Source organism: Biomphalaria glabrata, chromosome 10, assembly GCF_947242115.1.
Source record: "Biomphalaria glabrata chromosome 10, xgBioGlab47.1, whole genome shotgun sequence".
NCBI classification, from domain to species: Eukaryota; Metazoa; Mollusca; class Gastropoda; family Planorbidae; genus Biomphalaria; species Biomphalaria glabrata.
Genome location: NC_074720.1, coordinates 24,899,724 through 24,921,502, shown reverse-complemented (window position 1 = coordinate 24,921,502; position 21,779 = coordinate 24,899,724). Strand labels below are relative to the sequence as shown.

The following is a 21,779-nucleotide window of genomic DNA, read 5'->3' as shown; positions in this document are numbered from 1 at the left end:
AAATGTAAGATGTGGACTCTCCACCTTCATAATATTGTTTCAAGTGCTGAGTAAAATGACTTCAGTCCTATCTTTGTTCATCTTAAGTTTATTATTAACAGTCCAGGCACCAACACTTGTGTGATTGAATTGCTGTGGCACTATTCCCATATCCTAAAAAGTGCTCATGATTTGTGTTTTGGGGCAAGTTTATCAATACAGTCAAGTGGGAAAAAGGAGGAATAGAATTGAGATCACATGACTTTCATGATATTTATTAAAAGGAGAGCTATGAAAAACAGAAGTTGGTTTAACTGTGATGAAGGGAATGCTTTGTCCTTTCTAATCTACTTGTTTGTTTGACATGTTTTTAATGTTCCTTCAGAATTGAAGTGTCTTACATCCTAGCTCAAAACTCCCACAAGATGAAGGGAGATCTGGCAGACAGGGTTCGACCATTGAGACAACAGCATGCCATACAACCAGACAGCCACATTTGAGGTTCTTTATATTAGAGACAGTGAGTTTGGCAAATGAGAAAGGCAGGTTGAATCATTTCCATTTTTAATCAAAACATCGATATTAACTTTTATCTCATGGATATTCACTTTTACCTGATTGTGCCCTGCTAGCTCACAATGAACATGATCTCCAGAATGGAGTCAACGAATTTGCATATGCTGCCACCTCTTTCGGTTTATTCATAAATCTTGGGAAAACAGTTATCACGTTCCAGAAGTCAGTTAATAAAACCTATGCAGCCCCAAAGATCACTGCGTATCCCGTGGCCTTCGTAAGTGACCTCCAGCTGTCTCGTTCTGAGGCTGCATGCAAACTGGTGCTCTCTTCTATGTCAGCTAAGGCAAGTTGGTGCCTAAGCTGTTCTTTAAAGTGTTTCTGGGGGCACCTCTGTTATGTCGACCACCTTTTAGCTCACCAAAACAGACTGCCTTTAGCATACGTTCGTCCCCCATAGAAGCAGTATGGTATTCTTAGTACTGCTCTTCTGATTGGAAGCAGCTAATTTTGAAGCTACATTTATATAACAACATTGCCTAGTTCCCAAACCAGTATGTTCATTAGACTGAATCTGTACCCATTACAAATTCTTCCTGTCTGATGCTGAACAACCTTCCAAACTCTATTATTTTTTTTTTAATAGGTAAACCATTTGTCCTAGAACCCTTTTTTAGCGGCCCCCGAAAGGGAAAAAGACGCTATTAGTTTTGTGCGAAATGTCTGTCCGTCCGTCCCATTTAGATTTCATAAACTAGAAAAGATATTGAAAATCCGACATCACAATATTTTTGACCATTCAAAGTTCTGATGCAACAGCTACTTTTTTTTTTCTGAAAGCGAAAAATCTAATTTTTAAAATCAGTTATGCAAGCAGTTTTTTAAAGAGAAAAAGCTAATTAGTATTCCTTATAAGTAAGACCTAGATTAAAACGAATAGTAATCTTGTAAACTTCATTTTCGTAAACTTTTTTTTGTTTTCTTTTATTTTTTTGGAGCATTCGAATAAGAGATTGAGCCTTTTCAAAACAATTACATCATTTATAAGACTTCAGTTAGGCCAGGAGAGGTGCGGTAGCTGAGCGGTAAAGCGCTTGGCTTCCGAACCGGGGGCCCCGGGTTCGTATCTTGGTGAAGACTGGGATTTTCAACTTCGGAATCCTTAGGCGACTCTGAGTCCACCCAGATCCAATGGGTACCTGATATTAGTTGGGGAAAAGTAAAGGCGGTTGGTCTTGTGCTGGCTACATGACGCCCTCATTAACCGTAGGCCACAAAAACAGATGAACATTACATCATCTGCCCTGTAGACCACAAGGACTGAAAGGGGAACTGGTTAGGCCAGGTTCACATGTAACTTTGCATTCACTTGCACCTATCCTTTGATCTGCTGTACCGTTGGGGCACTACACAAGATCTGTAAACCTTCTTTCTCCATTCTTATCTCTCATTTGTCTTTGATATAATTTCATGTAAAAAAAAACAAAGAAATGATAATCGTAGGGAAAAGAAGGAAAATGATATTGTTTCTGTAGCTGGAGAGACTATTGAAATTGTGCAAACCTTTAAATACCTTGGTACTATCCTAGACAATAAACTAAATTTTACTGCAAATACTGATTATATCAGCAAAAAAGGGCAGCAAAGATTACGACTACTAAGAAAACTGTCCTCGTTTAATGTTAGCGAAAAGGCCTTGGCTATGTTTTACCATCACAAAAGAGATACAAGACACCGATAGCAAAGACAAAAGGCACTCTACTCTTTTGTTCCCCTGGCAATCAAATCATTAAATAAGAACAATCTGGTATAAACTTTGTCACATGTAAATTATGAGTGAGTCTGGTGTGAAAGTACACTTCGGTTTCTTATAGTTATAATGTTTTTTGTTTGGTGTAATGCACAAATTGTAAGACAAATTTCCATACGGACAATGAAGATTATTATTATTATTATTATTTGGATGTTCTTTCTGAAAATATTGAAGCCTGCCTGGGTGGACCACTTTGAGGGCCGATTTTGAGTTTGTGTTTCCACACAAACTGTCTTTGTAACCTTGTTTTTTACACTGAAGTTGTGAAATGTTCATACAATTTTCAAAACAAATTAAGGACTTTTAATTTCAAGGAATCATGAAATATAGGCAACATTTTTTTACTTCATAAAAAACATTTTAACAGGTTTCCAAAAATTTCAGCAGAGTACATGAACACAGTTCTGTAAAAACAATGTTTTAACAACATAGAAAGGAATAATGGCATAATCATTTAAATAGATCTGAGTTTTGAGTTTAGGCACATCAGCACAATTTAGGCCATGTCGTGCCCGTAATCCTTTAAGGATCACTCTCCCTTTACATAACAAGGGCTATTTTCTATACAGTTAAATCATTAAAAACAAGGTCTATTCACAGTTAAAATAGTAAAGGTAGTAAAAATTTAATAATTTGGTAAAAATCTTATGGAAATATTATATGTTCACAATTCAAAATCAGATCTTCGTAGACAAACCCAACCCCCAGACAAAGCCCAGTACCTTCCCAGGGTGGACACTATCCAACAGTGTTTTTAAGATGTGTAGCCAATCCTAAGTCTGGACATGGTCATGCTACCATGCCTTGTCAGACCCTTAGATGTGGGCCGCCACCTGACATCCGCCACAATCTGCCTGAGTTTATTGTGAGTCTCAGCCTATCAGTCCTGCCACTTTCGATAGGTGGCAGAGGCAATACTTTGTCTCAGGTCCGAGCAGGGAATTTGGGTTCCTGACACCACATGATTTAGGGTTCTCTTTGCTTCTCTGTCTGCGGCTTCGTTTCCCTCAATGCCCACATGGGAGGGGACCCAGATGAAGGTGACATCCCTATGGTCGGCTGTTATTTGGTCCAACAGCTTCAGGCTCTTATGTACCAATGGAATGTCAGTCTTCATCCGCCCAAAGCTTGGAATGCAGATTTGGAGTTGGAGCAGATTATAAATTTTCTCCTTTCTAATGCTTTAACTTGGGATAGGTGATGTATGAAACGCGCCAAGACAGAGACGCAGGGCAGCATTTTGTATTGGTTCCAGTATTTTTAGATAAGACTTCCTTGCTGCTTCATATATTATGGATCCGTAGTCTAATTTGGATCAGATTAGACTCCGATATAGCAGCAGCTCCCCAGTCCGTATGGCTGAGTACTCTAAGTATGTTTAATGACTTTAGGCATTTCTTCTTAAGTTTCTTAATGTGGGGGAGAAAATTAAATTTGGAATCTAGGGTGATCCCTAAAAATTTTGTAGTTTTCACAACAGGGATCTTCTTTTTGTGTATAAATAGTTCAGGGTCTGGGTGGAGTTCCCTTAAATTAAAAAAATGGATACTAACTGTTTTGGAGTCAGAAAATTTAAAACCATTATCGTTTGCCCAATTTTGAATTTTATTTAAACATAGTTGTAATTTTCTTTCTAAAGTGTTCATGTTTTTGCCATATGTAAGAATGATAAAGCCATCAACATACAGAGAGCACTCTATGCCAGGGGACAGAGCATTTATAATGCTGTTTATTTTTATGTTGAACAGGGTCACTGAGAGAATGCTGCCCTGGGATACACCCATTTCCTGGTCATAAGTGTCAGAAGAGGAGTTGCCCACTTGAACCTGAAATTTCAAGTCTTTTAGGAATTCCCTCACAAAGCTCCAGGTTACGTAGAATGCCATGTTTCCAGGTTGTATCATAGGCCTTTTCTATATAGAAGAATACAGCTACTAGATGTTCTCGTCTTAGCAGTGCATTTCTGATAAAAGCTTCCAGCCTTACAAAGTGGTCAGTTGTCCGCCCCTGCCGGAATCTGTACTGATAGTTGGAGATTACTTTACATCTCTCAAGGTACCTCAATAAAGTCTAGGGGATGGCGCCGAAGGTGCCGTGAATCCTGTTGTCGTTGAAATTCTTCATCCCATGTCCTGTCTGAGGGCTTCCAGCGGTAGACGGCCATATCGATTGACTGGGCCAGACCGGGCCGTGCCGCGTACACAGTGCACCGTCCCCGTTCCTGGGTCCCACTCGCTATAAGTGGGCGAGAACAGTGCTAACTGCGGGAAACTTGTCTCATATTCCTATACTGTTACCACCACTGTCCCGTGCGAGGGTCGCCACTCCAGCTAACGGGACACTGATGACGACCACCTTTAAGGAACGCTGTGACGGACTTTTGGACAGGGTTGCAGGTTACTTGTTCCATCCCCACCAAGAGTGAGATAAAAAAAACAAAAGCTCACCCAGGGAGACCTGCTAGAAGGCCTGGTTCACTACTCGTTCTTAGCCTATCCAGTTCCACCACTGGACGTTTCCTCCGGAGGGCCACGCTGAGTCGACGGGTAGCTGGAATATCCTCAAGGTACCAGACCAGCCTATTGTTTATCATTCTTTCCATGGTTTTGCAGATGCAGCTTGTTAGTGCTATTGGTCGATATTTAGCTGGGTCAGACCCATCTCTTCCGGGTTTGGGTATCAGTATAACTGTGGCTTTCCTACAGCTGTTTGGGAAAGCGCCTGTTTGCCACACACAGTTACATATTTTTATCAGGGTCACCAATGAGGGTTCGGGAAGATGTTTGAGGAACTGATAATGGATTTTATCTTCTCCTGGCGCTGTGTCATGTGATTTATATAGCGAGTCCTTCAGTTCCTCAAGCGAGAACGGTTTGTTATAATCTTCGTTGTTCTCAGATCTGAAATCAATAGGGTGTCTTTCCTCCCTGATTTTGACTTTTTGGAACTCTGGCGTATAGTATGCAGTGGATGATTTATCTGCTATTGAGGATGCAAGGCAGTCAGCTATTTCTCTGGGGGACGTGACAGTTCGTCCTTGGTTTTTCAAATGCCCTATTGCATTTGATTCTTTCCCTTTGATTCGCCTTACTGCCTTCCAAACCGCTCTAGCAGAAGTTTTGGCATCCAAACTGCTGACAAAATTCCTACAGGAATTCCTTTTGGCTGACCGTATGGTTTGTCTAGCCTTTGCTCTAGCTATCCTAAATAGCTTTAGGTTTTCCTGGGAAGGATTCTTTATAAATGCAGCCAGATTTTGATTTGATTTTTGATTTGAGGCACATCGGCACAATTTAGGCCATGTCGTGCCTGCAGTCCCTTAAGGATCCCTCTCTCTCTAAACAACAAGGGCCAGATTCTATACAGTCATATCATTAAAATCAAGGTCTATTCACAGTTAAAATAGTAAAGGTAGTAAAAATTTAAATATTTGGTAAAAATCTAATGTAAATAGTGCATGTTCACAAATTCATAAATCAGATCTTCGTAGATAGCCCCACTTCCCGGATAAAGCCCAGTACCTTCCCAGGGTCGACATTATCAAATAGTGTATTTAAATTAGTGACTCTAAAATATTTCGCCCTGACATCCTGGTATCTGGGGCAATCAACGAGGATATGTTCCACGATGAGGCGAGAGTCACAGTACTCACAAAGTGGGGGCTCCTCTCTCTTCAGTACAAAAGAGTGCGTGATGTAGGTGTGGCCAATCCTAAGTCTGGACATGGTCGTGCTACCACGCCTTGTCAGACCCTTAGATGTGGGCCGCCACCTGAGATCCGCCACAATCTGCCTTAGTTTACTGTGAGTCTCAGCCTCCCATCGGTTCTGCCACTCTTGATAGGTGGCAGAGGCAATACTTTGTCTCAGGTCCGAGTAGGGAATTTGGGTTCCTGACACCGCATGATTTAGGGCTCTCTTTGCTTCTCTGTCTGCGGCTTCGTTTCCCTCAATGCCAACATGGGAGGGGACCCAGATGAAGGTGACATCCCTACGGTCGGCTGTTATTTGGTCCAACAGCTTCAGGCTCTTATGTACCAATGGGATGTCAGTCTTCATCCGCCCCAAAGCTTGCAATGCAGATTTGGAGTCGGAGCAGATTATAAATTTCCTCCTTTCTGATGCTTTTACGGCCATAAAAGCAAGCAATATTACGTGCAATTCGGCCGTAAAGATGGAGCAGCCATCGGGGAGTCTACGGGAGATTGTTTTGTTCCGAAAGGAGCAGGCACACGTGACCTTTCCCTCCATTTTGGATCCGTCTGTGTAGATGGTGCCACAATCTCCGTAGCTCTCCTGCAGTTCCCTAAAGTGGACTTGTAGTATGCTTGGGTCTGTATTTTCTTTTTTGAAATTGAGGAGGGATAAATTTAATTTGGGTTTATTCATTAGCCAAGGAGGGTTCTGAGGGGTTTCTATTTTAGAGATTTGGTCAATGGGTGGGGTTAAATTTTGGATGGGTTCTCTCATTCGAAGGCCCAACGGCTGTATGACGTTAGGCCTTCGATTGTATAATTCTACCTCTGTGGGGTTAAATATGGAGTCAAAAGCAGGGTTCGTGGGGTTGGATTTTAGCTTGACTATATACTGCATTGCAAGCTTTTTCATTCTTATATCCATGGGGAGTTCTCCAGCCTCCATATGGAGACTTGGGATAGGTGATGTACGAAACGCGCCGAGACAGAGACGCAGGGCAGCATTTTGTATTGGTTCCAGTATTTTTAGGTACGACTTCCTTGCTGCTCCATATATTATGGATCCATAGTCTAGCTTGGATCGAATTAGACTCCGATAGAGCAGCAGCAAGGTATCTCTGTCAGCTCCCCAGTCCGTATGGCTGAGTACTCTTAGTATGTTTAATGACTTTTGGCATTTCTTCTTAAGTTCCTTAATGTGGGGGAGAAAATTAAATTTGGAATCTAAGGTGAGGCCTAAAAATTTTGTAGTTTTCACGACAGGGATCTTCTTTTTGTGTATAAATAGTTCAGGGTCTGGGTGGAGTCCCCTTAGATTACAATAATGCATACTAACTGTTTTGGAGTCTGAGAATTTGAAACCATTATAGTTTGCCCAACCCTGAATTTTGTTTAAACATAACTGTAATTTTCTTTCTAAGGTGTTCATGTTTTTCCCATAAGTAAGAATGACAAAGTCATCAACATACAGAGAGCACTCTATGCCAGGGGACAGCGCATTTATGATGCTATTTATTTTAATGTTGAACAATAAATGCAGCCAGTCATTTTGTCCTATCGCCAATAGCACTTTTGCTAGGCCGTTTTGGATTTGTGGAGGTTAGGGGTACAACTTTCCTGGCTATACTAAGTAGCTTGCTAGAAAAGGTATCAGCTGGGTTCTGTTCATCAAGGATATTTTCTGTTATATCCTCGGAGCATCTTTTTTGGAATTGTTCCCAATCAGCCTTATTCAGTTTCCACCGCTGAGGTCGTCCCAATGAGGGGAGATTGTTAGTAATGATGATTGGGAAGTGATCACTTCCCCGTAGATCATTGCTAACTGACCATTTAAAGTCGTCCAGAAGTCCGGGGACGCATACGGTGAGGTCAATGCATGTGAGAGATCCAGTTCCTGGGTGCAAGTAGGTCGGTGATGCATCATTAAGTATGCATAAATCATGTTGGAGGATGATATCCTCCAGCATATGACCTCTTGTGTCAGTATTGTTGGATCCCAACATAGTGTTATGGGCATTGAAATCCCCAAGGATAATATAAGGCCGAGGGAGTTGTTTCAATAGGTCCTCCATGTCTGTTGGGTTTAATGGAGCGCATGGTGGTAGATACAGGTTGCAGCAAGTGATAACCTTGTGTTGGGTTATCCTAGCTGCTACGGCCTGTAATGTGGTCTGTAGTTCTACCCTCTCATGAGGGACGCTGTCCTTCACAAGGATACAGACTCCACCTGATGCTCTCTCTGCATCCTCAACATTCTTGCTGTAAACACTGTAGCTTCGGAAACTGATGCTATCTTTCAGAAATGCTTCCTGTAAGCAGACAGCTACAGGAGTTTCAGAGTCCATCAGTAGCTGCATTTCCTCATAATTGGCCTTGAGGCCTCTACAGTTCCACTGTACAATTCTGGAATCAATGGCTTATTCTAAATGACCTACTTGGAGCTATTAGGCCTAGGGAGGCCCCCGGAGGGGTTTCCCTTTATTCCAGTGACCTTGGTATTTTTATTAGTGGGTTTGGATGGAGAGGAGAACCCCCTTTTGGGGGAAGTCTTTCTCTCTGGAGAGGGGAGATCCCTCTTGTTAGAGCTGAGGTTATTTCCTCCTCCCTCATCTCAGGCATCCTCTCCGCTTTGATTTCTCCCCTTAGGGAATTTGTAAACCTCTAATTCAGTAGAGGTTGGGGTGTCTGGCTGGGTTCTCTGAGGATAACCTGTGTCAGACATGATGTCTCTGGGTTCTCCCAGAGTGTTGGATTTGACATGCTGCTCAGTCTCCATGCTCTCATCAGCAAGCACAGAGAACCTGTTCTTTAGCATGACAACAGGGCTTTCTTGTCTCTTCAGAGGTGTGTTCTTTAGCGGTGTTTTCTTCTGAGTTGGAGGAGGAGGAGGGGGTGGTGGGGTCAATGTGTCTGTCTGTGTGGCTATGGATCTTCCTGTCTTAGCATAGGTCTTTGTCAAGCTAAATTGGCCCTTGGGTAGGGCCAATACAGCCGATTTTGCCTGGCTGAAGGTACATCCATTTCTTGCTTTGTACTCCTGCACGGCAACCTCCTGTTTCCACACAGGGCAGTCCTTGGAGTAGGCTGAGTGGCCAGCGTGACAGTTTGGGCATTTGAACTGGGCTGTGCAGCCCTTGTCCTCATGACCCTCTACAGCACATCTGGCACACACAGTGTTCCTCTTGCAGACTGCTGCGCCATGTCCATAACCCTGGCACTTGAAGCACCTTATTGGGTTAGGTATGTAGGGCCTCACTGGAACTCGTAGGTATCCTGCCTTCACATACTCTGGTTGTGTCCTAGTTACGAATGTGAGGATAATAGTGGCGGTTTTGACCTCCTCACCATCACTGCACCTGGTAATGCACTGGGCATGGGTGACTCCTTCAATGCCCTCCATTATTCCCTTCTCGGAACATTCCAGCAGGTCTCTATAGCTGATAACACCTCTGCTGGTGTTCCAACTCTTGTGTGGCATGACTTCCACTTGGAGATCACAGATTCTTCTGCATCGTAAAAGCCCATCAGAGTGTATCTTACTGTCAACTTCTACAAGAAGTTCCACTGACTTGTGTAGCTTAGATGCACTCTTGTGCTCTACCACTACTGACTTTAGTCCTTTGTAGATGAGAAAAGGGCTTCCAATGTCTTTCTCTGGTAATATGAGGATAATAGTGGCGGTTTTGACCTCCTCACCATCCCTGCGCCTGGTAATGCGTCGGGTATGGGTGACTCCTTCAATACCCTCCACTATTTCCTTCTCGGAACATTCCAGCAGGTCTCTAGAGCTGATAACACCTCTGCTAGTGTTAAAACTCTTGTGTGGCATGACCTCTACTTGGAGATCACAGATTCTTCTGCATCGAAGAAGCCCATCAGAGTGTATCTTACTATCAAATTCTACAAGAAGTTCTGATGATTTGTGCAGCTTAGATACACTCTTGGGCTCTCCCTCTACTGACTTAAGCCCATTGTAGATGAGCAAAGGGCTCATCTTTGTCAGGCTTTTCCCCTCCTCTGTGCACCTGACCACCAAAAATGATGGCCAGGTAGTACAGCTTTTTGTTTCCTCCTCCTTTTTTGCTTCGATACGGCATCTCTTGCCCAGACATAAATCTGGGGCAAGTAGTTTTTTGGGTGTTTTCCTATCCATATATATATTCTTATTAGTTCTGCACCTGTGCTCCCCACCCGCCATCGAGTCCAACAAGGGGATGGGCCATTCGGATGTCCAGAATGAGCCCGCAGGGCTACACAGGTGCTATACTCAGTCAGCTGCTGCATCAGACATGTGTCAGATACAGCAACTCCCTGATTGACCCTCCAGCCACTGCCCTCCAGCATCGGTCAAAGACCAATGCTGATAGCTCAGCGTGACCAGCCGGTTGACCCAGAGTGGGCCATCTGGGCCTCAGGTCTAGGGGAACTTGGAGCCAAAGTATTGTGTTGCAGTGGTCTATCCTCAGAAAGACACCTACTCAAACACCAGGATCTCTTTATCCCCCCTTACCCGTCGCAGTCCACGGCAAACGGACTGGTCTATGACATAGGGAGGTTTTAAAGATAAAGAGACAGAGTGATGATCAATTTAGGCAGACTGAGAAAAAGAGGAGGCAGACACAATGATAGAAAAGAAGTAGGGCACTTGTGAGCTCCAAAAGTGCTAAGGAAAGAGGAGCGCAGTTTAACGTCATGTCTCGGGACGCATAGATCTGAAAAATGTGCTCTACAAAAGTAGTAAAATAAACCCACATAATTTGTAGCTGATGCTTTATATAACAAGATTACAAAGAGAGTTTGTGTAATCACACAAACTCAGAGGCAGCCCCCATCAAATTTACCAACGGACGATAAATATATTCAAGCCATAGTCTTGTTTTGATTGTTTAAAGAAATTGTAAAATTTTGGCGTTATTTTTCACATAAAAGCAAACAGTGCAACAAGTCGTCTTTGATAAGACACTTCTAACTCTTCTGGAATAAATAGAGTAGCGTTAAGTGATCACCTAAGATCAGCATGGAAACCTCCTGATACAGTGTCGCACCTAGTGCGGTAGCTGAGGGTGTCACCCCTCCCCTTCAACTTTTTTGAAATATGTTCCATTATTCCTAGCTGGTTCTTTTTATTGAACCAATACAGTGAGCTGATTACCTAATTTTATTGATTTTTACTCAAATGTAAAATCCCAATGTTTATTACAGTTATTCAAATATTATTGCAAATTTTACAATAATATTTAATTAAAATTACAAACAGACTGAACATCATTTGAACAGGTTTCCTTTGTTATACTGGAATAATGGTATAACGTTGTGCTGTGTCATTTACACTTAAACTACCATCTACATGTGTCTAGGCTAGGCATATTTGGGCAAATATCTAGAGATTTTATTATCATCTTTTCCCATGTGTCTGCTTTTACTAAGTTATAATTTTGTCAACTTGGTTGTCGCCCCCAAAATGGTGTCGACTGGTGCGAACCGCACCCTCGCCCTGCCCTCCCACCCAATGATGCCACTGCTCCAAGATACCTACTTCTTCCCAACAATTTCAATTAATATATTGGAGTAGACGTAGTAGGAAATTAAATGGTGTCGACTGGTGCGTACCCCCCCCCCCCCCCCCCAATGACGCCACTGCTCCAAGATGCCTACTTCTTCTCAACAATTTTGATTAATATATTGGACATAGTAGGAAATAAAACAAAATGAGCCAGCACAACTAAACTTAAACAGTTTAAAACAGGTTTCCCATACGAACAGCATAGGCCTAATACACTATTACCCACTAGTTGGCCTACTAATCCTAATCATAATCGCTCTATTCTCTATACTCCATTTACTATATGACTATATAGGTCTAGACTACTCTAGACTAGATCCAGAATATATCCTATCCTAGAATTCTAGATCTAGACAAGATCTGGATTTCTAGACTAGTTCTAGATTCTAGATATAGTCTAGATCTAGGGTACATTTAATTCTAATCTAGGCCTAGTTGGCTAGTACTAGATTTCTAGACTAGTTCTATATCTAGATCTAGTTTAGATTTGCAACAAGACTGAGTCTAGAGTCTAGACTCTTGATCTAGATTTAGAATCTAGACTTATAGATGTAGATCTAGACTAGGTGTAGATTTAGACTAAATAGAATCTACATCAAGATCCAGAACTAAATTTATACTATAGCCCGCAGTGGTCTTCAACGGGGGCGATATAACGGGGGCGATATCGCCCCCTGGGGGGGGGAGTTTACAAGATTTTAGGGGGCGCGCGCTGGGCATACAAGGGGAAAGAAGAAACTATAGGTGCACTGAATCAAAACATATTTAAAAATTCTTCAAAATTAAAGCTGGCAAACTAAATAATGACAAATTATAGTTAGCTTGCTTCTAATTTAACGATAGAAATGAGATCTCGATTTAGAATTAGAATCTAGATTCTAGATCTAGACTAGTTGTAGATTTTGACTAAATAGACTCTACATCAAGATCCAGAACTAAATTTATACTATAGCCCATTGGTCTTCAACGGGGGCGATATCGTCCCCTGGTGGGCGTTTTCAAGATTTTAGGGGGCACTGGGCACAATAGGGGGGAGGTAAGGGGGTGCTGGGCATACAGGGGGAAAGAAGAAACTATAGGTGCACTGAAACAAAACATATTTAAAAATTCTTCAGAATTAAAGCTGGCAAACTAAATATAGACAAATTATAATTAGCTTGCTTCTAATTTAACAATAGAAATTGAGTTTGGGAATTCCATTTTCAATTTTAAAATTCTAACTCTTTTGCTGAAATCGGAAGGTATCTAGTGTCCTTAGATCTTGCGCGCATAAACGTTCATGATTTGATAAACAAACTAGGTAATACGCCTTTTAGATTATAGTTATTTTATCTACATATGTTAATATATTGATATGTAAATGTTAATTAAAAAAAACGTTAGAGCTAACATTCAAATAGAATAATTTAATCTTTTTTTTTTTACAAAAAACATCGACAAAGTGTTATGAAAACTGGTAGGCCTATGTAATGGAATATTGCAAAAAGTCTTAGTGAATTGCCACTTGATAAAAACAAATGATCAAAAAGATGTTAGACTCTTGTTGTCAGAGGCGGTCTTAGCAGTGCGCGGGGCCCTGGGCGAATGTCAAATGCGGGGCCCTGCGCTGTAATGGTAGACTAGATATATCGTACCATGTCAGGCTAACGGGATCGTCCGCCACTAACATTGAAGGCCTTTTTTTTTGTTACTAAACATACTGCCTTATGTAAGTACTGTACTATTGGCCTTTAAACTACATAAACTCAAAATGTTCTCTGTCGTGCGCATCTTGCTTGGTATTTTCTTTTGAGCACCATAAGGTTTCGTGAGTTTCTGTTCCTAAGGGTGCACTTTGTTGTCATTACGTCTTTGCCTTTGTTGGGGTTGTGCTGACTTGGCTGAGTTGCGTTCTCAGGTGTTTTCTTCCCCAGTATTGGGTAAGTTAGTTTGTTTTACTGCTTTCTGAATGTCGTAGCTGATCTTGGGAATGGCGATCTCAAGGAATGTTTATTTTTATTATTTAGGGACGCAGGCTTGGGACTCTGTCGTACTCATGCCTGATTCACAGTGTTGTTTGATATGGCCTGTGCACCTATGGCATTGGGTGTAGGCTGTTTCGTGATTGAATTATGGCACCGAGTTAAGGTGTGATATATTTCGTTGCATAATATGTATACCTTGTGTTTCTTTTGTAAATACTATTGACCTTTATTCATCACTCATGTCATAATATTTCATACACTCATTAAATTGTTAAACGTACAATCTTGTTGTTTACTAATGTACACATTAAATTACGTTGTCATTAATATTGTTCATGTTCACTACATGTTAAATTGGAAAAAACCTGTATTCAGTGTTAGCCAGTCACTGCTTCGATGCCGATATTAGTTGCTTGGGTTTAAACTGTCGAGGTGGGGAACCTGGGAGTTCAAGGAACTTATGTCTACCCCGCAGTCAACGAGCTGCAATCCGAAATCCCACCCTGACATTCTCCAGCTTAACTTCTGAATCTCGTAAGTCCTTAAATTGCTTTGTAAAAGACATCTGCTCTTTGTGGCTAACATCAAGCCTGCAATCAAGGATGACGGGAAAATATGCCAACAGGTCCATAAGCTCGTTTTGAATCCTGTACTCGAGGTACTGGTCGTGAGCCTCGGCGCTTTAATTCATCGAAGAAGTTCTTGCATGGTTAGGTCAATTTCATCAAGCATCTCAACCAAGCCTAAAAACTGGGCGTTGTTCGGAGCATTAAGTTTCTCTGTTGTCTCACGTAATGCTCCGTTTTTTTTCTTCTTTTTTTTTTATGCCAAGGTGAACTTGTTAAACAGTGATAGTCGCTTAGAATGTACAGGTCATAAGGTGATGTCTTAATCGAAACTGAACCGTATTTCGAAACCAAAAATGTCATGTTAAGAGCTTAAAAGGTAATTTAAGAGCTTAAAACAGTAATATTGAGCAACAAGTTGTAGTTTATGATAACTGGTCTGGTTTTCGAACCTGACGGTGATAAGGGAATCTCCTATCGCAGGCCCCCCTCATATGCGTGGCCTGGTGCGGTTGCCCCACTAAGGCCGCTTCTGCTTGTTGTAAACTGAAGTTCTCTGAGTTTCAAAAGGGCTTTGTTATTGCTCGTTTTGTTAAGCTCTTAATACATTTTTTTTTTTTTGCGAAACAGGAAGATTTATCGGTTGGCGATGACTTAAAACAGGCTAAAAAATATTTTTTTTATGGTAGGCATCTAACGCAAATGAATGAAACTAACCTCCAATTGCTTGGAAAGAAATGGACTTTCATTGATTATATTATTTTTTCTTTTATCGAGATATTAAATCTATTTTAAAGAGTTTTACAATCTCACGTAACTTGTTTGTTAACAAATGAATTACTGCCTAAAGACACCGATATCTACAATTCACATAACAAAGCTCTATGAAGAAATTACGGTTCGATTCTAGGGTGTAAATAAATAAACAAAAAATAAATATAAATGTTAATAAAAATTAAACATCTGTTACCGATGTTCAAATTGGCTTGTAGGAAAAAATAGATTTACAAAATTATGTCTTCAAAAAATAGAATGTTAACATAGGATGCACAACAAAGATGTGGCTGCATTTGATTGTTTCAGTAAAATTCCAAAGATTTGGTCGAAAATCAACATACATGGTTAACCTAGATTTAGTGCGTAACAAACTTAATGAATAAGCAAAGAAAAAGACAGGATGTAGCGACTAGAGGAGACCTTCGCCTTGCTTTGGCTAATTTAAAGCTGGAAATTTCTCATATTGTCAATCTGCAAGAGGCACACGGTTCCCATTAGCTTAATTTCATTTTGTAATAAATTCAGCAATAATAATGTTTATATTAAAAATAAAACTAAATTTACAATTAAACATAAAAACAGTATGCCCAAATATTCAATAATTTAAAAGGGGACTTTTCTTAGAATTTGAAAGAAAGTCATGACAATGAAATTAATTTTTGTGTGTAACCACTTCAAATTATTTGACATAATTTCGGTATAATGATAGTATTGGCAATGCCTTCAATTCTGAAGATATGCGACTTGCATATTTTACCCGAATTTTGAGCAGACAAAGTCATTGTCTACTAGCGGTCCATTTAAGTTTTCTTTCAGTCTTTTTCACCTGTCTTCAATAATGGCTTTTCTTTGAGTCTCAAATGTTTGTCTCGCAGCTTTTGAGAGAGCTCTCCAATTGCTTCTCTCAGAGGCCATCTGCTGCCAGAGAATGCTGCCAGGTACTTTCCTCTATGCCAGTGAGGGCGAAATGGCAACTGAATGAATCTTTATAGCGCTTACGGAGGGCAGCTCTGTATCTCCGTTCCTCCTCTAAGCTCGCCAAAGAATATAGCCTTTGGCATGCTGTCGTCTCCCGTATTGACTGCATAAAAATTAATAAATAGATGACATTTTTTTCATATTTGCCTTCTCACGATTCTTTGTGTTTTTTCTTAGAGGGGGGCGCTGGCGGATTTTTTTTATAGAAAAATATGAAAAGGGGGCGGTAGGCCAAAAAGGGTTGAAGACCGCTGCTATAGCCTAATCTAAACTAGAATCTAGACTAGATCTAGAAATAGAATGTAGATCTACTGGAGCTAGATGTAGGTCAATATGAATATTATGATCAGTGGCGTAGATAGGGTGGGGGAAGGATTTTAAAATCCACCCGGGCCCCCACTTGAATGAGTGTTTTTTACATAAAAAATTAAATATTACGCAAAATGCTGGGGCCCCCAAAGAGGTCAAGCTCCCACAAACGATGGAAAATTCCTTTGGGTTATAGTGCACTTATGCTGTTGGCATTAGATTCACTTGTTGATGTGATACTACTGCTTACATAATAAATAAATCTGCACCCCTAAGCTATTAGAAGATTATTTTCTTAATGGATTATACATGTAAATTTTGTTCAAATTGTTTCATACAATTAAATCTAAATCTAGATCTATGTCTGGACTCTATCTTCCCATTAAGTTTTTCATTTAAAAGTGGTGTAATTTTTAAAAAAATCTGCTTGCTTCTATAATTTTAAAAATTAGATGGTTCACTTTCGGAAAAGAAAAAAGTAGCCGTTGCATCAGAACTTTGAATGATCTAAAATATCATGATGTCCGATTTTTATTTTCTCTTTTAGTTTCTGAGATCTAAACGGGACAGACGGAAGGACGGACGAACAGAAAAGCCACACAAAACTAATAGCGACTTTTCCCCTTTTAGGGGCCGCTAATAAAAAGATTAAGCTTAATAAATTAACTTACCTAACAAGCTGGCTAAGTTTCGCCATTAAGAGAGCCATTTTTTTAGCAGCAGCAATAATTTCATTGTCTTTACTTGACCACTGCTTAGCTTCCATGTGAAGAGCATGAGCAGCCATCTAGATATTTTTATTTAGTATTTAAAATATAATATTAAAACAGAAAAAAAAACCTTTATGAATTGTTATCTCTATTTTAACAGAAAGCTACATTACCATTATTGGCTGATTAGCCTGAGGAATAGGAAAAGCAGCTTCATCTTCATCATCCGTTTCAGGAGGAGGAGGACGTGGTGGAGCCTGATCATAAGGCAATGGTGGACGAGGAGGAGCACTATCTCCTGTGCAACATTAAAAATTTCTAAATAAGCAGCTGATCTTAGCTTAGTTGCTTTGAAACTATTGACTATTACAAAACTCATTGTATTTAAATAACTAAATTAATGATAGTACAAACCAAATTAAAAAAAATAATAAAAAAGCAAAAGATATAATCAATTAAAAGGTAAAAATAACAATTTTAATGACAAGTATGAAATTAATTAATGTACATGTATACAAAATAACATGCTTAACAACATTTCAAAATAACCAATTAATTATGAAAGAATAAAAATTGAACAGCTTGATGTATTGGTCAATAAATTTGATTAAGCACAAAAGTGTACAAAGATGCTTTAAGATTTAAATATATCTTTTAGTAAGTTAGCAGCACACATTTTATTAACATAAAACAATCCATTTCATAATATATATTATAAGCCTTTATGTAAAAAGTCAGACAACTTTGTTTGATAAAGGTTACAGAAATATTTTTTTTACATAAAAATCTAATTTAGTGAGTATATTCTTCTTTTATATTTTGTTAAACTGACCTTGGCCTTGACCATATGGATGCACTGGTGCTGAGCCATATAAACATGCCTCTATCAATTATGAGAAATATTTTCACAACTTGTAGCTAGACAAACTTGTTAATTAATCAAGCACAAATAAGGTGGTACAATACATTCTGTCAACAAAATTGTATATGCTATCTTAGTAAAGCAGCATTGGCAAGCTCGTTTCTGTTACAACGTTGCCCCTGGCAGTTATCAGGATAACATATTCCAAGGAAATCATTTAATTTTTTTTAAATTGGGCAAAAATTGCTGGGCTTCTTATTCATTTATGGGATAATCTACTGCACTTCAACTCATCTGATACATGTCATCCAATTTCTAGGACTGTTAACTGTCTATGTTGTTAACCACCCCATTCCTTTTACAACTGAGGTCAGCAGCTCACAATAAAAACATATAATTCCTGATAAAGCAGAAATATGCAATACTCATACAGTGTCTGCGATATCTACTGTATCTTCAACATATGCAACTTCCTTAGCAACAGCTACATCGTTTTATCTGCTTAAAATAATGCACCAGTCATTCAGTAACAAAGCTCTTGAGCTTGCCAACTTGATCAATGATGATAGCTACGACTTCGCTTTCCTTTGTCAGATATGGTTGAAAGAAGTTGGTGATGAATTAACTTCACAAGGCTTTATTTTAAAGAATATACATCAACAAAAGGGCAATTGAGGGGGTTTAGCTATACTGTATAAAGATAGTCTAGCTAAAGCAGTATCAATACAACCAGATTGATCAATGCACACTACATTTCAGATGTGCAAGTTTCATCTCTCCCACGGAAATAGGACACAAACCTTCATTTTCTTCAACCGCCCACCACAAAGCAAAAGGAACAAATTGTCACCAAAACATTCATTAAAGAGTTCCAAGATCTTTTGGACAGTAATATTACTACAAAAAATCTATTTGTCACCTGTAACGTAAATTTGCATTTTGACAGTGTAAATGAAACATATGCTGTGTCATTTAAAAATATGCTAAATGATCGCAACTTATACCAACTGGTAAACATCCTAACACACATCCAAGGCCACACATTTGATTGGATAGTCACAAATTCAACTGAATTTATAACCAAACATAATGTCCTAGATCAGATTTTGTCATATGATTTTTTTTTTGTTATGTTTTGAAATGCGACGATTAAAACCACAAAGGCTCAAGAAAAATGTAACTTCCTGTAAACTAAAAGCTTCAAACATAGCCTCCTTCAAGACAAACTTGGAACAGCTTTTGACATGCTAGACTCTAGACCATGAGATTATGATGGCCAGATTCACAATCACTTTTTTGTGGTTAACAGGGCATACAGCCAACTGGTATTTTATACCACTTCTAACCCATGACTCACAGTTGTACAATGCCCTCAGAGGTGTTGCCTCAGATAACAAAAATCAGTGAAACTGTTGCAAAAGTGAGCAACTGGATGCTAGAAAATAAGCTCTATTCAATTTTCATGACAGGTTTCTTTTGTCCATGTAATTTGCAATCTCAGAGTTTTCTTTGACTCAATTCTATCTTTTCAGACACTGTGCAGATTAGGCCAGATCTGACCATATTTGGTAATGGAGTCAACAAAAAAGCTAGCTGTGGCTTTCATACTTTCCCACTTTGACTACTGCCATTCTAGCAGGTATGACTGATAACTAAATCTCTAAACTGCAGCAAATTTTAAACAATGCAGCAAGAATAGTCCTACGAAAACATGTGCTTCTGCTACTGGTCTCTTATGTACACTCCATTGGTTTCCTGTAAATGTTAGAATCAACTAAAAGGTGGCCACACTTAGTCATCAGTGCATCTACAACAAAGAAATGCTCTTGAACCTTAGTGAACTGATCACTTCAAATGTCCCTCAGAGAGCATCTAGTTGTGCCACATTTCTCAAAAGTTACGGCTTGCTGGCTTTTCAGTGCATGGACCAAAGGTTTGTAACTCAGTTGTTTGTTTTCTATGTTTCGGATGTTCCCTCAAGAGTTAAGGATAATTTACTTTCTAGTCCAAACCTCCCGCAGGACAACGGTGGATGAGAGTGGGCAGGGTTTAAACCCGGGACCATTGATAAGTCCGAACAACAGTCCAGCGCACAAACCGCACGACCAGGCAGCCATCCAATCCCACTGATCTCAGAGAGACAACATGTTTCAGTATATTCAATAAGAAAAAGACCTATCTGTTCAAACCTTTTTAGATTAGTTTTTTTTTTAACTCTTGTGTTAATGTTTGTTATTTCATAACAGTGCCTTGAGCATACATTATGTTTGTTAACAGCACATTATAGTTAAAAAAAAAAAAAATAATAATTCATATATAAAAAAAAAGTATAGAGAAGATATTCTGAAATTTTGTACAGATTTAGGATAACCTTTTACTATCAACAATGGTTTATTTATAAACAAAAAGAAGTAAAGGACAAAGGGAGGTAGTTTTGAGGTTGCTAGATAGGGTACGATTTTAGGGTTTGTGGTATGTGCATGATAAATTTGACATCCCTACATCAAATAGAAACAATGTAACTAAATAGAAACCCAGCTTTACAATAGATCTACTTATTTATATTTATATATTGTTATGACCCTGCATTGCACACTGTCATCTTGGTACACAATAGTGAAACAGGATCCTACGTTTTAGCTGTTATTAGTTTGCCCCTATTTCCTTATTTATGATTAAATGTGTTGTTTTTTTTCATTGAGGTTATTTGGCTGTTATAACAATATATTATATAATATATTATTTTATTTTTCAACAAGTATGAAGAGAGGACAGGGAACACTATAACTCTCAAAAATATCAAAAAGCATTCTTAAAAAATATTTATATATTAGATGAAATACACAATGACTAAGAAAAAATATTTAATTGGGGATGATATATGTATATATATATATTTATATGTATTTAAACTTATTTCAATAGCCATCATGCTCCATATTGCCTTAGTAGCACTTCTTTCACATTGTTGTATATATTTAGTTTAATTGCTGATAGCTGAATGCAGATAGTCATGGCTTTGTTGATGGCTGCTCTTGACCACTGATTTTCTGGTAGTTCAGACGTTTTTGCAAGTTCTTCAAATGGCATGAGGTTGTGATTATTTAGCATATTTTAGGATAATGTTGTTGGCATGAGGAATGAGTCAACATTATTCTTGGTCTTGGAACATTTCCTAGTTTGGATATCTGTTTATCTGTTTTAATAATTTTACTTTTGTTTCTGCAGAAATTCAACTTATTTCCTTTTTCAAATTTCTCTTTTTTTTTTTCTTCTTTCAATTTACATTTTTTCTCCTTTCTTCTATTCCTATTTCTTCTTCTATCAATCAATTTCTTTTTGCTATATTTTTGTATTTTGGCTTTGGCTATTTCAAATTCTTTTGCCATATCGATTAACATTTGTGGCACAAGTTTTCTCATGGTTATTTAATTGTATCATGAATTAAGATAGTATATACACTTTCCTACAATGCTTTGAAGACTGATGAAAATAATAACAGTAGTAGTATTATCCTTGTATTAATGCTAGTTATAATTGTACTAGTCTTGGAGACTTTGTTGATAAATAAACAGTTGTAGTTTTATATGGCAATGAAAAATTTAAAAAAATTAAAAAAAAAAAAAAAAAACTACTGATATGATGTCAATGAAAACTTATTGTAGAAATAGGCCTTCTTTTGTTGGAATAGGTACCAAATATGTTGCATTTGTATTAAGCTGCTTAGTGTAGATCTCTACTTCAAATGATAGATTTAGTGGATTCTTTGTCCTCACATAAACAAAATAACTTAAGAATTAATAAAACACAGAAGAACAATATGCGAATTGAAATTTAATTACAACTATTTAAATTTAATGAATTATATTTGTCAAGTTAATCACAGATGTCAAGTTGTCTATTTACTTTGATTGAGTGTATTTCAGTTGTAATAACTTCCCCAGTGGTTCTGCGTCCTTATATATCTTCAAAATGAATAAAGCATTAAACAGATCTAGAAATAGAAGTACTTTATAAAAAAAATCGAATAGGAACAACTTTATAATTC

The 21,779-nt window shown here is 38.7% G+C and overlaps 2 protein-coding genes across 5 annotated transcripts in view; both read right to left on the bottom strand.

Moving 5' to 3' along the window:
• The window catches only part of LOC129928594 (zinc finger BED domain-containing protein 4-like), a 243,276-nt gene that overhangs the window by 13,020 nt on the left and 208,477 nt on the right, over window positions 1-21,779 (bottom strand). The window lies entirely within an intron of this gene.
• Window positions 1-21,779, bottom strand: part of LOC106071006 (vinculin-like) — a 135,814-nt gene that overhangs the window by 14,402 nt on the left and 99,633 nt on the right. For all 4 annotated transcript variants that reach the window (XM_056043292.1, XM_056043291.1, XM_056043293.1 and 1 more), the window contains 2 exons: window positions 17,043-17,167; window positions 16,831-16,946 (listed from right to left, as the gene is read on the bottom strand). In XM_056043292.1, coding sequence (XP_055899267.1) covers window positions 16,831-16,946; window positions 17,043-17,167 — 241 coding nt within the window. The remainder of the gene's footprint in view (window positions 1-16,830; window positions 16,947-17,042; window positions 17,168-21,779) is intronic.